This window comes from Oncorhynchus masou, chromosome 10 (assembly GCF_036934945.1).
Source record: "Oncorhynchus masou masou isolate Uvic2021 chromosome 10, UVic_Omas_1.1, whole genome shotgun sequence".
NCBI lineage: Eukaryota > Metazoa > Chordata > Actinopteri > Salmoniformes > Salmonidae > Oncorhynchus > Oncorhynchus masou.
The window spans coordinates 39,038,926-39,057,815 of NC_088221.1; the positions used below are offsets into that span (position 1 = coordinate 39,038,926).

The 18,890-nt window shown below is 45.7% G+C and overlaps 1 protein-coding gene across 1 annotated transcript in view; it reads right to left on the bottom strand.

The window, feature by feature from the left end:
• Positions 1-18,890, bottom strand: part of LOC135547601 (diacylglycerol kinase beta-like) — a 148,625-nt gene that overhangs the window by 31,962 nt on the left and 97,773 nt on the right. Inside the window, exon 21 of the mRNA XM_064976749.1 lies at positions 15,869-15,933. Coding sequence (XP_064832821.1) covers positions 15,869-15,933 — 65 coding nt within the window. The remainder of the gene's footprint in view (positions 1-15,868; positions 15,934-18,890) is intronic.

The following is an 18,890-nucleotide window of genomic DNA, read 5'->3' on the forward strand; positions in this document are numbered from 1 at the left end:
GGCATAGCAACCCTTCATGTAAGGCAGGAGCAGAGCAGGGCTCTCTAGACAGAAGACATCTATGGATACACATATTTCAGTAGAATAGGAATAAAGAAACAAACAATACGATGTGTCAATACCTTAAGTGAGAGATCTGCTAGGTACTTTCAGTAGGCCTATATATCCCACCAGTCGTCAACTGTAAATATCATTCATTTGAGTTGATACCTGCGCACTGTCCCTGGCTGCCCTATAATACTCCACTGTTACTTTAAGACCTTGTTCAATGTTCAGTCTTCCTCACACTCACCTCACTGTTCACTAGAAACCTTTGCTCTGTCAAATTAAAGGATTATGAGCATATTAAAGAACACAATTAGGCATGGTTTCAATTCTCAATGAGCCGAACTGCCTAACCTCATTAGCTAGTTTCCATTTGAGAAGCCCTGTAAAAATAGGATTAACTCAAAGGTTTTTTTCTCTCGTGTGGACAGAGGAGTGTGACAGGGAGACAAAGCTACTGTACCACTACCACAATCCCTGCTTGTATCCCACTGAGCCTGGCTAAGAGCGGAGAAAAATCTTCAGAAATCTACAGAATAAAGCAGCATTGACCAAGGCTCACAGCCTACTGGCACTACCCAGCTAGGACATTCAGTTGCTTGGAACATGTGGGAGCTTGTTTTTGGTTTCCCATTGGTTCTGGGAACAAAGCTATACGATTCCTGACTGGTAAAATTAACAACAACAAAAAATGTAAGTTGCAGGGAGGTTTTGAGAATGTTTTACTATGGTTCCCTGAAGGTTTTCCTGAGAGGTTTTATTATTCATTTCCTTAGGTATTAATCATGCAAACATTTTTATTGTGGCACAGCATCAGTGAGAATTGAACCTATGATCTTTTCCCTGTCTATGGAATTAGTTCACTGTGCCACCAGGATGGAGCTAACATGACATGTTTTTTTAACTGATACAAAGCTGTTAATTTTAATCTATTCAAACAGACCCCCTTTCAAAGGAAACAAGCATTCATTAAGATCAGGTGTTGCCATTTAGTGTGTGGCCAACACACCTGAACACTAGTGGCTAGAGAGAGTTTTGTTGACGCTGAGAACGGAATTTATGTTTTTATATAGCATTCTTAGAATGTTCTTCGAACGTTACTAGTGTTTTCTTGTTTTTTTTTTAGAACGTTTTCTTAATGTGCTGAGAACATGACTTTAAATAGAACCATGAAGAAACCTTCAGAAAACGTTATGTAGCAGTACTGAAATTCCCACAGAAGTACGTTGTTTTTTAACGTTCTCTGAACGTTCTGAGAACATTACTTTAAATAGAACCATGAGGAAACCTGTAGAAAATGTTATGCTGAAGTCCTGAAATTACCACCTAAGAATCATATGGTTCTCAGAACGTTCTGTGCTAGCTGGGTATCATGCACCATTCCCAGAACATTGTGGGATGGTTGTATACAAAATAAGCATAGGACAACCAAGCTCTCACCAAGTTCTAAGATATATTGTTCCAGAACATTATGTGCTAGCTGGGTAGTGGATAGGGCCCTTTTTTGTGTGCAGCCTGATAAGAAAAGGTTTTTCATTTATATGCTTGAGAGTTGGGGCGGCAGGGTAGCCTAGTGGTTAGAGCGTTGGACAAGTAACCGGAAAGTTGCAAGTTCAAACCCCCAAGCTGACAAGGTACAAATCTGTCGTTCTGCCCCTGAACAGGCAGTTAACCCAGGCTGTCATTGAAAATAAGAATTTGTTCTTAACTGACCTGCCTAGTTAAATAAAGGAACAATAAAAAGCTCAATATGCAAGGCTGTGCTTGTCTGTCTGTAAAGCCTGGGGCTGGTGAATTCAGGGCTATGAGTTCATCGGTTCAAACTGTGTACCCTCAGGAAGCAAATACTGATCAGTCTTCCTGATCATAGCCCAGCCAAACACATTACCAACCAACCACAGAGGGAGGAGAATGTAGCCGCATGGGAGAGGAGAAAAAACCTAGATGTAGAATACAGGTTTTATGTGGTTAAAAGAGTGGCTTCAAATTCAGAAAAGGCCTGGGGGCAAGCACTCATCCATCTGCCCACGCCCTCCCCCGCCTCTACCCTTCATGCCCCTAACAGGGCTGTGTCCCCCGACCCTCCCTCCTCCCTTCCCATTACCCTCGCATCTGGCCCACCCCCTCAGAGTGATAACAATCTCTCCTAATCCCCTGTGAGAGTAGTGACCCACTGACCTCCCCCTGCCCCCTCCTCCCTCCCCTCCCTGTATCTCCGGTACAGATCAGTCAAAGCTCACCACATGCATGGGCAGCAACATCAGCTTTAACACGCACAATCCTGACTGAGATACACTGACAGACAAACAGACAGGAGGAGACTATGTGTGTATGGCTGCACCGTGGCTTGTTCTGCAACACCTAGAGATAGGAGGGGATGGGGGACGGGAGAGGGGGGTGCTGATAAATGAAGGTTAAATAAATAAAAATCTCAGTTTCAGATCATTGTCTTACACTGTCCTGATTGGTTGGGAGGTTAGGTTATTCAGGGAAGCCATTAATAACAATTTAAATGTTGTGTTGACACATTCCTTGTTAGGGTAAATCCCTGCCCAAGGGGTGATGCCATGCACCCATGGTTTTATAACCTTTGACCCTGGCTCCTTGCCGTAGACTACACTAACAGGTTCAGCCAATGACAGACAAGGTAGTTTTCAGCAGCAGACAGAGGGTCTGTAGGGGGAGAGGAGAGGAGACGGTCTGTGGGGGTGAATTGTTAGATACTACTGCACTGTTGGAGCTAGGAACACAAGTATTTCTCTACACCCGCAATAACATCTGCTAAATATGTGTATGCGACCAATAAAATGTGATTGGATTTAGAGGGAGAAGAGAGGACAAGGTCTGTGGGGGATTGGAGGTCTGTGGGATGAGAGGAGAAGGTCTGTGGGGAGAGGAGGTCTGTGGGATGAGAGGAGAAGGTCTGTGGGGGAGAGGAGGTCTGTGGGATGAGAAGAGAAGGTCTGTGGGGGAGAGGAGGTCTGTGGGATGAGAGGAGAAGGTCTGTGGGGAGAGGAGGTCTGCGGGATGAGAGGAGAAGGTCTGTGGGGGAGAGGAGGTCTGTGGAATGAGAGGAGAAGGTCTGTGGGGGAGAGGAGGTCTGTGGGATGAGAGGAGAAGGTCTGTGGGGGAGAGGAGGTCTGCGGGATGAGAGGAGAAGGTCTGTGGGGGATTGGAGGTCTGTGGGATGAGAGGAGAAGGTCTGTGGGGGAGAGGAGGTCTGTGGGATGAGAGGAGAAGGTCTGTGGGGGAGAGGAGGTCTGTGGGATGAGAGGAGAAGGTCTGTGGGGGAGAGGAGGTCTGTGGGATGAGAGGAGAAGGTCTGTGGGGGAGAGGAGGTCTGCGGGATGAGAGGAGAAGGTCTGTGGGGGATTGGAGGTCTGTGGGATGAGAGGAGAAGGTCTGCGGGTGAAGAGGAGAGGACAGTCCTTTACACTGATCTGAGACTAGGTAACACACAGTGATCTGACACACATACTGTATAAAGGGATGCAGATGCACACACACACACACACACACACACACACACACACACACACACACACACACACACACACACACACACACACACACACACACACTAAGAGATCTAACACAGAAACATTAGCTATAAAGACAGTGTATGATCTCAGAGTCCTAAAAATAATTACGCCATATGATTTGAGCTGGCTTGTCAGAGATGAGAGCTACTGTCTGGCAGGGAGTCAGCACCAGCCAACAGAGAGGACTGTGGGTATATTTATCTTTTGCACCACAGGAACACAACAGCAGGACATGACAGGTTCAAACGGATCAAACAACCACTAACACACAGTTAGACTCACTCACATACAGTAGACGCACACACCTACTGTCGACGCACACACTTACTGTAGACGCACACACTTACAACATGCACAGAGAGCAGGAGCACTACCATGAGAGGCAGACAGTCTCCCTTTCTGCTCATCTCACATAGCCAGGCAGATTACATTGATTGAACTTAATTAATCAATGTGAAAATAACGAAGCAAAGCCCCGATTAGCTTGAGAAGAATTCATATTGACAGCAGCTTGAACTGCAGCACAGATCCAGATCTGGGTCAGTGCTCTCCGCTCAGATGTTGAATGCTCTTGGAATGGTCCACTTATTATTTTTTTTTATTTTACCTTTATTTAACCAGGCAAGTCAGTTAAGAACAAATTCTTATTTTCAATGACGGCCTGGGAACAGTGGGTTAACTGCCTGTTCAGGGGCAGAACGACAGATTTGTACCTTGTCAGCTCGGGGGTTTGAACTCGCAACCTTCCGGTTACTAGTCCAACGCTCTAACCACTAGGCTACCCTGCCTCCCCACTAGCCATCTAGTCTACTACATTTGAACAATACAGTATATAACATTTCCATTGGTAAGAAAACTCTACTTCACTACCAGTCCAATGATTGGAGATGCCAAGAGAGGAGATGGGGGAAGTACGGTTTTACAAATGAGGGATGATCAAAGGAGATCCCATCCCCTAGAGAAGGAGGAGCCCCATTAGCCCATTCTGGCAAGGAGAGTTCCATTCTCACACTTGGGTGGGTGTCTCTCACCTCTCCTGTCAAAGCCCCCCTCCTCTTTCTGTGGTGGCTGAATTGAAAGAGTGAACATATGTAACCTTTATTTAACTAGGCAAGTCAGTTAAGAACAAATTCCTATTTACAATGACGGCCTACCCCGGCCAAACCCGGACGAAGCTGGGCAAATTGTGCGCCGCCATATGGGACTCCCAATCATTGCCGGATGTGATACAGCCTGGATAAAATAATATCAAAAGTGAGACTCGGTCTTTCATTACACTCCTGGTTAAATGCAACCTAGCTGGCCTACCTGCCTCTCCTCTTATCTGCGTTGATACCTCTGGGAAACCATCGGGCTTGAACCAAGACACTGCATTGTCATTGGAATCAAACCAACAAAAACATCTAGAAATTATTTCATGTTTCTTACAGGGCAATCCAACACTTCCAAATCTACAACTTCCTCTCTCCACATGCACACTGGTAAAACTGGTAATGCTGGTACTGCTTGTGCTACTGGTAATACTGGTACTGCTGGTGATACCAGTAACAATGGTACTGCTTGTGCTACTGGTACTACTGGTACTATCGGTAATACTGGTGCTATTGGTAATACTGGTACTACTGGTACTATCGGTAATACTGCTACTACTGGTAATACTGGTGCTACTGGTACTATTGGTGCTACAGGTAATACTGGTACTACTGGTGCTATTGGTAATACTGGTACTACAGGTAATACTGGTAATAATGGTGCTACCGGTGCTACTGGAGCTACTGGTGCTACTGGTACTACTGGTGCTACTGGTAATACTGGTACTAATGGTAATACTGGTGCTATTGGTAATACTGGTGCTACTGGTATAACTGTTGCTACTGAAACTACTGGGTCTTTTGGTGCTACTGGTGCTACTGATACTACTGGGTCTTTTGTTGCTCCTGGTACTACTGGTAATACTGGTGCTACTGGTGTTACTGGTAATACTGGTACTACTGGTGCTACTGGTAATGCTGGTGCTACTGCTACTACTGGTAATACTGGTGCTACTGGTAATACTGGTGCTACTGGTAATACTGGTGCTACTGGAAAACTGGTAATACTGATACTACTGGTGCTACTGGTACTACTGGTATTACTGGTAATACTGGTGCTACTGGTAATACTGGTGCTACTGTTACTACTGGTAACACTGGCGCTACTGGTATTACTGGTAATACTGGTGCTATTGGTAATACTGGTGCTATTGGTAATACTGGTGCTACCGGTGCTACTGGTGCTACTGGTATTACTGGTAATATTGGTGCTACTGGTGCTACTGGTAATACTGGTGCTACTGGTAATACTGGTGCTACCGGTATTACTGGTAATACTGGTGCTACTGGTAATACTGGTGCTACTGGTAATACTGGTGCTACCGGTATTACTGCTAATACTGGTGCTACTGGTGTTACTGGTAATACTGGTGCTACTGGTACTACTGGTGTTACTGGTTCCCGAGTGGCACAGCGGTCCCTGGTTTGAATCCTGGCTGTATCACAACCGGCCATGATCGGGAGTCCCATAGGGCGGTGCACAAATGGCCCAGCGTCGTCCGGGTGTGGCCCGGGTAGGCCGTCATTTTAAATAAGAATTAGTTCTTAACTGACTTGCCTAGTTAAATAAATAAATACTGGTAATACTGGTACTACTGGGAATCATGCCTGCTGATGGCTGCTCCACTGAGTGTCAAATCTCACACGTTCCTCGCCTCCCAAAAAGTCCCACAAGGGGGAGGTGGGCAGTGTGTGGAAATGTGTGTGTGACAGAGAGAACAAAACACTCAGGGAAGAGGGACCCCTTATGCCACTCACTCTGAATTCAGCCATGTCAAAGATCACTCATTGAGACCAAAGTGCCTAGTCTCTGATGAACTGTAGATCGAGAGCAACTGTCCTGTACCAATCAACATTTAATAAGGTAACAATTACGTTATATGAAGTATTAAAAACCAAAGGGTTGTTCACAGAGTATTGCTTTGACACTGAAATTGATGTCAAATTGAATAGTTGCAGCCTTGATGTAAACGTCCTTAGCCAGGCCAGTGCTACATTATTTTCTCTGTCTGGAATGCTAGCCTAATGGCACAGACAACCAGCCAGCCAGTCAGACAACCAGGCAGACAACCAGCCAGCCAGTCAGCCAGCCAGTCAGACAACCAGCCAGCCAGTCAGACAACCAGCCAGCCAGTCAGACAGCCAGCCAGCCAGTCAGACAACCAGCCAGCCAGTCAGACAACCAGCCAGCCAGTCAGACAGCCAGCCAGTCAGACAACCAGCCAGCCAGTCAGACAACCAGCCAGCCAGCCAGTCAGACAACCAGCCAGCCAGCCAGCCAGCCAGACAACCAGCCAGCCAGTCAGACAGCCAGCCAGCCAGTCAGACAACCAGCCAGCCAGTCAGACAACCAGCCAGCCAGCCAGTCAGACAGCCAGCCAGTCAGACAACCAGCCAGCCAGTCAGACAACCAGCCAGCCAGCCAGTCAGACAACCAGCCAGTCAGACAGCCAGCCAGTCAGACAACCAGCCAGCCAGTCAGACAGCCAGCCAGTCAGACAACCAGCCAGCCAGTCAGACAACCAGCCAGCCAGCCAGCCAGTCAGACAACCAGCCAGCCAGCCAGACAACCAGCCAGCCAGTCAGACAACCAGCCAGCCAGCCAGTCAGACAACCAGCCAGCCAGTCAGACAGCCAGCCAGTCAGACAACCAGCCAGCCAGTCAGACAACCAGCCAGCCTGCCAGTCAGACAACCAGCCAGCCAATCAGACAGCCAGCCAGTCAGACAATCAGTGACAGAGTCAACAGCATCACAGCATTGGTCTTTTTTGGAATACTTTTGGAATGTGTTGTGTTCCAAATGGCACCCTGTTCTCTGGGCAGGGCCCATAGAAAACCAGCCCAGTCACGGACCAGGATGTCTTGCTCCCAGGCAGACTAAATAACTTTTTTGCCCGCTTTGAGGACAATACAGTGCCACTGACAAGGCCTGCAACGAAAACATGCGGACTCTCCTTCACTGCAGCCGAAGTGAGTAAAACATTTAAACGTGTTAACCCTCGCAAGGCTGCAGGCCCAGATGGCATCCCCAGCCGAGCCCTCAGAGCATGCGCAGACCAGCTGGTTGGTGTGTTTACGGACATATTCAATCATTCCCTATCTCAGTCTGCTGTTCCCATATGCTTCAAGAGGGCCACCATTGTTCCTGTTCCCAAGAAAGCTAAGGTAACTGAGCTAAACGACTACCGCCCCGTAGCACTCACTTCCGTCATCATGAAGTGCTTTGAGAGACTAATCAAGGACCATATCACCTCCACCCTACCTGACACCCTAGACACACTCCAATTTGCTTACTGCCCAAATAGGTCCACAGACGATGCAATCTCAACCACACTGCACACTGCCCTAACCCATCTGGACAAGAGGAATACCTATGTGAGAAAACTGTTCATCGACTACAGCTCTGCATTTAACCACATAGTACCCTCCAAGCTCGTCATCAAGCTCGAGACCCTGGGTCTCGACCCCGCCCTGTGCAACTGGGTACTGGACTTCCTGACGGGCCGCCCCAGGTGGTGAGGGTAGGCAACAACATCTCCACCCCGCTGATCCTCAACACTGGGGCCCCACAAGGGTGCATTCTGAGCCCTCTCCTGTACTCCCTGTTCACCCACGACTGCGTGGCCACGCACGCCTCCAACTCAATCATCAAGTTTGCGGACGACACAACAGTGGTAGGCTTGATTACCAACAACGACGAGACGGCCTACAGGGAGGAGGTGAGGGCCCTCGGAGTGTGGTGTCAGGAAAATAACCTCACACTCAACGTCAACAAAACTAAGGAGATGATTGTGGACTTCAGGAAACAGCAGAGGGAACACCCCCTATCCACATCGATGGAACAGTAGTGGAGAGGGTAGTAAGTTTTAAGTTCCTCGGCATACACATCACAGACAAACTGAATTGGTCCACCCACACAGACAGCATCGTGAAGAAGGCGCAGCAGCGCCTCTTCAACCTCAGGAGGCTGAAGAAATTCGGCTTGTCACCAAAAGCTCTCACAAACTTCTACAGATGCACAATCGAGAGCATCCTGGCGGGCTGTATCACCGCCTGGTACGGCAACTGCTCCGCCCACAACCGTAAGGCTCTCCAGAGGGTAGTGAGGTCTGCACAACGCATCACCGGGGTTAAACTACCTGCCCTCCAGGACACCTACACCACCCGATGTTACAGGAAGGCCATAAAGATCATCAAGGACAACAACCACCCGAGCCACTGCCTGTTCACCCCGCTATCATCCAGAAGGCGAGGTCAGTACAGGTGCATCAAAGGTGGGACCGAGAGACTGAAAAACAGCTTCTATCTCAAGGCCATCAGACTGTTAAACAGCAACCACTAACATTGAGTGGCTGCTGCCAACACACTGACTCAACTCCAGCCACTTTAATAATGGGAATTGATGGGAAATGATGTAAAATATATCACTAGCCACTTTAAACAATGCTACCTAATATAATGTTTACATACCCTACATTATTCATCTCATATGTATACGTATATACTGTACTCTATATCATCCACTGCATCTTTATGTAATACATGTATCACTGGCCACTTTAACTATGCCACTTTGTTTACATACTCATCTCATATGTATATACTGTACTCGATACCATCTACTGTATCTTGCCTATGCTGCTCTGTACCATCACTCATTCATATATCTTTATGTACATGTTCTTTATCCCCTTATACTTGTGTATAAGACAGTAGTTTTGGAATTGTTAGTTAGATTACTTGTTGGTTATTACTGCATTGTCAGAACTAGAAGCACAAGCATCACGCTACACTCGCATTAACATCTGCTAACCATGTGTATGTGACAAATACAATTTGATTTGATTTGATTTGATAGGGCTATGGTCAAAAGTAGTGCACTAAATCAGGAATATGGTGTCATTTTAAAGCCAAAACAGTGTCTATTTTATGTGACAAAATAACAATTGTGATAATCAGCCATTCAGCAGCAGGCTAACCCCTATCTCTCTCTCGCTCTCTCCATAATGTTTCAGTCAACCCAGTGCCTGAAATTGTTACAATAATCAGAGCAAAATCCTGATGCAGAAATAGCTTTTATTTGACTTCTAAAATTAGAATTAAAAAAGATAAAGATTAGGATGTGTCCTGCTAATCTCAAACTCTTGGTTTCAGTGTGTTAGCCAGCATTAGACTATGGCAGTAAATCACCACTGTCTCAGTGTTAGATTAATATTATTTATTAAATATTCATGCATGCTGCTCCATTTCAACCTCCCATATGGCCTCTGTTGTCCCTTCCTATACCCCCTGGCGCACGGGCTCACACGCACACATGCATGTGCACGCGCACACACACACGCACGCACGCACGCACACACGCACACGCACGCACGCACGCACGCACGCACGCACACACACACACACACACACACACACACACACACACACACACACACACACACACACACACACACACACACACACACACACACACACACACACACACACACACACACACACACACACACACAGACCTCAAGGGCGACTGCAATCAAAGAGGACAGACAGGCAACACTCTTCCTAAGCCCATACTGCTTTGGGCAATGTTATGTGCGCTTTTTACTGTGCATCTCAATGGAAAACATCAGTGAGCAGAGCAGGCATCAGGGGGGGATAAAGTCAAGCAAAGTCTGGAAATGAAAGAGATTAACATCAAAGGAGTTACGATGCACCGTAAAAGACCACTGGGGTGGTGTGTGTGTGTGTGTGTGTGTGTGTGTGTGTGTGTGTGTGTGTGTGTGTGTGTGTGTGTGTGTGCGTGCGTGCGTGCGTGCGTGCGTGTGTGTGCGCGTGTGTGTGTGTGACAGGGGGTGGGAGCTGCGAGATTTAATTGTATTTTATTTTTTAAATTTTTTCCCACACAGTATTTAGTACATACATCATGACATGACATCACTGTTTGCTGCCCATTAAGCTTGTCAACCTCCCAAATGATGTTCCTCTTTCCCTCAATTTCTGCAATTTGAAGACAGAATGAGACATGACTGAATTGAGACCAATGTTCCCTCTAATTATTTTTGGCACTGAACAAATTTCAGGTCTGCTGAGAGCAAACTTGAAAATTGTGAAAATTCTGTGCAACTTTCAGCATGTGTTTACTGTGGCTGTACCTGTTTTAAGTTACAGTTAACAGTGGCCATGTAGGCTATTGTGGATATTTCATGCTAATGTAGCACTACAGTACCAGAGTGGCCTACCATTTAAAACAATTGAGAAAATGCATCCCACAACATTTTTACATTCAGCCTACAGTAGTAGCCAATGTGTGGTGCTCAATGTAGGCCTACATTCCATGAGACTTTTGGAAAAAAAACATGCAGGGCTCGACATTAACCTGTTTATCCACTTGTCCTTCAGACAAGGTGACTGAAAATGTTGTGTTGTTTGATGCAAGAAACCACTTTACAAAATAAAATGCATTATTATTGCATACCATTATTACAGAGAATCATGCTACCCTCTGTCTATTGGATACTTAGCTAAGTCAAGGCTGTCTCAAAATACAACACTGCTCCTTTAAGACAAAAAAAAAACCTCTTTACCTGACTTGCTTTTTAGAGATGCTTAGAAATTAACAAGTTTATTCTTGTAGGAAGCAATCCCTCCCCTATTGCTGACTGCAAATTATCTATAACTGGGCTGGGAACTCACTAACTACCAAAGGATATGAACAAAATGTGCACACCTGGCAGCTGCCACTTTGATCTCAAAACAAGTGCATCTACTCACAACTGCTCATGCTGTAAACACAGTCCAGTTCAAAGTAAATGGTATTTATCCATATATGGCAATGATCTATTTGCATATAGGCCTACTGCAGCTCTGATTGTTTATGCCTCACCGGTCTATGTAAAGTATGGGCTTAGTAATGCATGTCAATGCAATAGAATTCTACTCCGATACATTCTGCCTACAACAAAATCTCTTGATTAGTTCACATAGTTTCGGTATGTTGCATTAAAAGTGGATAATATTGCATTGATTCGATCACAATTGCCACAGTAAAGAGAAACGTTGATAGTGTTAACAGGGAAAATCTAAAACAGTGGTCACCGAACTTGTCTGAGTCAAGATCACTTTGAGTCAAAATTCAAGCCTACCTCTACAGCTCAGATTTGTTTTTAACATGACTTAAAAAATGTAAGCCTATGCAACATTAACCAATTAAAAACAGTACTGTAGCAATGACGATTTTGCAGTAAGCTATAGGCCCAATACATTATTATTGTATATTGTCTTTGCTTGAATTCTTCTGCCAATAAATTGGTGGTGCAGTGGTCTAAGACACTATATCTCAGTGCTAGAGGCATCACTACAGACACCATGGTTCAAATCCAAGCTGTATCACAATTGGCTGTGTTTCCGAGTCCCATGGGGCGGTGCTCAATTGGCCCAGCATGGTTAGGGTTTGGCCTGGGTAGGCCGTCATTGTAAGTACAAATTTGTTCTTAACTGACTTGCCTAGTTAAGTAAATTGATTGTTGTTTGGGACATTAATTACATTTATATTTCAACATTTTAGGTAGGCTATATGATCCCACTGATAATAGATCCATTGTTGTATTATTTGTTAAGCACAGCTGAGTGAGGATACATTTCAATAATTTGATTTTTATTTTGACTTTACTGGGCTGATGGTGCCTGCATCTAATAGTCAGACTCAGCGGATGGAGAGAGCAGCAGATTGAGGGTCCGCCTCAGCATCCCTCCACTCTCCCTTTCCTCCACTGACACTGACCAAAAAGGGACACTGTCTTCCAGCTGTTGGCAAAACTTGTGTTGCACATCATTATTTCTGTCTCATGCACAACCTTATGTTGTTACTCTTATGAACAGAGAAAGTTAAATATTCCTTAATATTAAAAAAGACCCATGCCCCTAATAATGACAACAAAGCCAGCCTATAGATACAGTTTTCTACTCATTCATTACAGCTGCAGTGCTTGTTGTAGCGGAAATAGGAAGAACGCGTATTTTATGGCTTATAAAAGTTTTGAATACAAAGTGTTGACAGTGCTGAGTAACAACTTAAACATTAACTCACTCATAAAAACAGCAGCTCTTTGCTGTATCCGTTGACAGTCTCTCTCTAGTCATGGTTTTAAACGTTTTGAAATCTCACAGTATCAACTTTGCTGTAGCTTTCTTTTATGCCTGCTTACGTTACTGCAAACACTGTCATCTGAGCCATCCGATTGGCCAGCGATAGACATTATTCTATCATAGTCTTCAGCTGAAAAACACGTGTTATGGCTTTACACACCCTGATATATTGTAGAGAAAGAGTTACATGTCTATCAGAACACAAAGGGTGTTCTTTAATGGAAGCCTCTCCAACATAATCCAGGTAGAATCAGTTATTCCCCAGGTCAGCTGTTTAGGCCCCTTACATTTTCAGTTTTTACTAACAACTCGCCACTGGCTTTGAGTACAGCAGCTTAAAGGGAACATTGATTGTGACATAATGAGACACAATGAGACATGATTGAATTGAGACATAATGAGGCACAATGAGACATGATTGAGAACTATGATTTGTTCTTTACACTTTGGTTTCTCTTGCCTTAAGCAGAGATGACAGATTCACATTCAGACAGTCAGGGAGAGACAAACCCTTACATGATATTTCATTAAGAGCTTTTATTCATTCTCTTGCTGCATTTAGTCATACTGTCTGTCTGTCTGTCTGTCTGTCTGTCTGTCTGTCTGTCTGTCTGTCTGTCTGTCTGTCTGTCTGTCTGTCTGTCTGTCTGTCTGTCTGTCTGTCTGTCTGTCTGTCTGTCTGTCTGTCTGTCTGTCTGTCTGTCTGTCTGTCTGTCTGTCTGTCTGTCAACACTAACCCTTCTATTCAATTGGTTTAAATGTGATGTAATAAAAAAATATTTATGCAAGGGAAGTTGAAGGCAAGGAATGGATCCAAAGTACTTAAAGATTAATTTCATTCATTTGACTGGTAGAAAGAGTTGCATGGACTCCTGCTGCTTCTAATATGAGCTTTTGTATCAAAGAATCTCCTACTCTTACACTAGGACTGACTGGCAATGAATTCAAATGGACATTCTTACATAATTAAACATGCATGTGTACAAATTGGTGTGTATAACCCCTTCCATAATTGTTTGACCCATGTACAAAATGTCACAGCCATTGCATCAGAAGGCATAGAATGTGTCTTGTAGCAGAACAATAAACGGTAGTGATCACATGACTTCAGGGTCGGCCAGTTAGAACAGACACTGTACCGCCCAAATAGGTCCACAGACGACGCAATCTCAGCCACACTGCACACTGCCCTAACCCATCTGGACAAGAGGAATACCTATGTGAGAATGCTGTTCATCGACTACAGCTCGGCATTTAACACCATAGTACCCTCCAAGCTCGTCATCAAGCTCGATACCCTGGGTCTCGACCCGCCCTGTGCAACTGGGTACTGGACTTCCTGACGGGCCGCCCCCAGGTGGTGAGGGTAGGCAACAACATCTCCACCCCACTGATCCTCAACACTGGGGCCCCACAAGGGTGCGTTCTGAGCCCTCTCCTGTACTCCCTGTTCACCCACGACTGCGCGGCAACGCACGCCTCCAACTCAATCATCAAGTTTGCGGACGACACAACAGTGGTAGGTTTGATTACCAACAACGACGAGACGGCCTACAGGGAGGAGGTGAAGGCCCTCGGAGTGTGGTGTCAAGACAATAACCTCACACTCAACGTCAACAAAACTAAGGAGATGATTGTGGACTTCAGGAAACAGCAGAGGGAACACCCCCCTATCCACATCGATAGAACAGTAGTGGAGAGGGTAGTAAGTTTTAAGTTCCTCGGCATACACATCACAGACAAACTGAATTGGTCCACTCACACAGACAGCATCGTGAAGAAGGCGCAGCAGCGCCTCTTCAACCTCAGGAGGCTGAAGAAATTCGGCTTGTCACCAAAAGCACTCACAAACTTCTACAGATGCACAATCGAGAGCATCCTGGCAGGCTGTATCACCGCCTGGTACGGCAACTGCTCCGCCCACAACCGTAAGGCTCTCCAGAGGGTAGTGAGGTCTGCACAACGTATCAACGGGGGCAAACTACCTGCCCTCCAGGACAGCTACACCACCCGATGTCACAGGAAGGCCACAAAGATCATCAAGGACAACACCCACCCGAGCCACTGCCTGTTCACCCCGCTATCATCCAGAAGGCGAGGTCAGTACAGGTGCATCAAAGGTGGGACCGAGAGACTGAAAAACAGCTTCTATCTCAAGGCCATCAGACTGTTAAACAGCAACCACTAACATTGAGTGGCTGCTGCCAACACACTGACTCAACTCCAGCCACTTCAATAATGGGAATTGATGGGAAAGGATGTAAAATATATCACTAGCCACTTTAAACAATGCTACCTAATATAATGTTTACATACCCTACATTATTCATCTCATATGTATACGTATATACTGTACTCTATCATCTACTGCATCCTTATGTAATACATGTATCACTAGCCACTTTAACTATGCCACGTTGTTTACATACTCATCTCATATGTATATACTGTACTCGATACCATCTACTGTATCTTGCCTATGCTGCTCTGCACCATCACTCATTCATATCTTTATGTACATATTCTTTATCCCATTACACTGTGTATAAGAAATTAGTTTTGGAATTGTTAGTTAGATTACTTGTTGGTTATTACTGCATTGTTGGAACTGGAAGCACAAGCATTTCGCTACACTCGCATTAACATCTGCTAACCATGTGTATGTGACAAATAAAATTTGATTTGATTTGATTTGACTTTGGTCGCATGGATTCCTTCTTAGGAACCCTCAAATCCCTCATATCAGTTAGTTACCATTAACATCACAGACAGAAGCCAGACAACGCCAATTTATTGGCTGTCACTAAGCAGGCAGGATGTGTCCTGCCTTATTATTGATTTCTGACCACTGAGGCCGAATATGCTCTAGTATTTTTCAGAGCACAGAGAGGGACTGGATCTAGTTGTGGTAGTAATTGATGCAGTTGGGAGCAGCTAATGAGTAATAATGACCATTCACTCTGTCCAAATAAGCAGTATGAGACAACATAGGGATACCAGTACACATGAGCTTAAGTGGAATGAAGTCTGTATCAATCTCTCACCTGCTGTTGAATTTCTCTGGGTGCTTTTCTCTCATCAAGTGGAAGCGGTGAGCAATGGAGGCGTCCTATAGGGGGAGACATAGAGCTGTATTAGGCTATTACTGAGGCATTACCTTCCACTTTTGTGATTGTGGTCCTGGGTCTGTGTGATCCTGGGTCTGTGTGATCCTGGGTCTGTGTGATCCTGGGTCTGTGTGATCCTGGGTCTGTGTGATCCTGGGTCTGTGTGATCCTGGGTCTGTGTGATCCTGGGTCTGTGTGATCCTGGGTCTGTGTGATCCTGGGTCTGTGTGATCCTGGGTCTGTGTGATCCTGGGTCTGTGTGATCCTGGGTCTGTGTGATCCTGGGTCTGTGTGATCCTGGGTCTGTGTGATCCTGGGTCTGTGTGATCCTGGGACTGCACTAGGCCTGATAACAGGCTCATAATGTCACCACCTCAAATCAAATGTTATTTGTCACATGCGCCGAATACAATTTATTTATTTATTTTATTTCATCTTTATTTAACCAGGTGGCCAGTTGAGAACAAGTTCTTATTTACAACTGTGACCTGGCCAAGATAAAGCAAAGCAGTGCAACAAAAACAACAACACAAGAGTTACACATAAACAAACCTACAGAAAAGAAAATTAGAAACATCTATGTACAGTGTGTACAAAATGTAGAAGATGTGCCGACTTTACTGTGAAATGCTTGCTTACGAGCTTAAAAATAAAAGTCACTATATAGGAAAGCTGGGTTGGAACCCTTTTCCATCGGCGTCATCATCCAACCTATCCTCCTGCCCACCCCTGTGTTGTGTGTTTGACCCCATCCCCGGAGGACCTCTGGAGGCAGGGGTAGACATAATCAGTCAAATGGCTCCAACACTAGGAATACCCCACTTATGAAGATGGCGTTTGGGTGTGTGTTCTCCAGAGCCCGCCTCAGCTCTGCAATGACCTGAGGCCAGAATGAGTTCACTCATATTAGTCTTGTGCTATGGACATGGCACAGAGTGAGACATGACGACTGTATAGGATTGAAAGCATTACAATAGATAAATAAGTGATTTTATCAGAAGGAGACAGGAGGCTTTCTGGTAATGGGCAGGTGGAGAGAGGACAGGGTATATGGAGGAAATTGTTAAATGAGCAATGAACGTCATGTCCAAAAGAGAGAGAGACAACTGGCTTCCTACCAGTTGTGGTGATGGTGGTTATGAGAATGGTAACAAGACTGCAATGAAGATGGCAGTTATTTTGGTCATTTGTATCTGCTCCTAGAAATAAATGGAAAAAGAACCTTTGGACATTTCATCAGGTCAAACTTATTCTCAACAACGGAAAAAAAAGTCCCTGTCACTAATCACTGATGCTGTCCTGGTGACATTGCACAAATTGAAGCTAGAACACGTTCTGCTAACACGAAGGATTAAAGCAAAGGCCGTGTCAAGATAGAGAGACACGAGCGGGAGAAGAGAGAGGTAGAGAGACACGAGCGGGAGAAGAGAGAGGTAGAGAGACACGAGCGGGAGAAGAGAGAGGTAGAGAGACAGAGAAAGAGAGCCCTGGAGAGAGAGAAAGAAAGCGCCAGAGAAAAGACGAGGGAGGAGAGGAGACTGGAAAAGACCGGAAGGTATGGCACGTCGCATCACCCTCACCTCTTTACCCTCCTCCCACTATCCACTGGAGCCTCTAACATCTCCGGGGCCCCCCATTAAACCTCTCCAGGGCCCTCCCTCCATCAAACCTAGCGTATGTCCCACGACATCAGCAACTATTGTGTCCCAAAATATCTCTGCACCTGCTAGCCTGGCATGGCTCAGTGGCTATGAACATGGAATCCATTTAAACAGGAACCTGGGAAACAGGTGCTATTGGCGGTCTGGATGAACACCATAAACCATACACCAAATACTAGGCATAGTGATTAGAAGATGGGGGATGGGGGGAGTTGGTTTGTTGTTAACCTCCAGGCCTTGTGCCATGTTTAAAAAAGGGAGGGAGAGCGGTGGAAAGAAATCATGACATTTGATACATTGAAGGACTGCATGTTCTGTATCGAGGGTGTGAAGAGGGAGGAGTGGACAAAGAAACAAATCACTCGCGAGCCCTTTCGGGAAAATCTGCCCCCTGAGGGAGATTAAACCTCACCCCTATCTCACCCCCCTCTCACACCCTAATCCATCACCCCTATTTCCCCCCTCAACCCTATCTCCCCCTCAACCCTCCCCCTCAATCCTAATCCCTATCTCCCCTATCTCTCTCTCCCCTATCTCCCCCCTCAACCCTCAACCCTAATTCCTATCTCCCCTTCTCCCCCCCCCAACCCTAATCCCTATCTCCCCCTCTTAACCCTAATCCATCTCCCTCTCACTCCCCCCTCAACCCTAATCCCTATCTCCCCCTCTCAACCCTAATCAATATCTCCCCCCCCTCTCAAACCTCCCCCTATTTGCCCCTCTCACTTTCCCCTCTCAAACTTCTCCCCATCTCCCTCTTTCATTCTTCCCTTTAAACCCCCCTATTTTCTCCCTCTCACTTCCCCTCTCAACACTCACCCCTATCTCCCCTTTTCACTCTCCCCTCTCAACCCTCACCCCTGTCTCTCCCTCTCAACCCCTGGACACAAATTAAGATCAAGCCTGGTATAAACTCATTGGAGAATCCCCATTGAAACAGCTTTTCAATAAGAGTTATGAAGACGGTCAAATTGAACTGGAGCTCTTGATCTACATGTCCATACAGGGTCATAGCGAGCCTATCATTGCGAGCCGCTGTGCCGCCGTGGAGTCCATCTGTGCCCCTGTCATCATAGCTGTTGGTAGCAGGTGTTAACCCGACTCGCTGGGGACCTGTTCCTGTGAATATGGGAGTGTGTGCTTTTATGGAAGCAATGCATGCTGCTTCCCTCCAGAGTTCATTTGTATCATTTGGGGTTATATACAGTGTCTTGTCTTTGTACATCTGTGTGAGGTTGTGTGAAGTTGTGGGAAGTTGTGTGAGGTTATGTGAGGTTGTGTGAGGATGTGTGAGATTG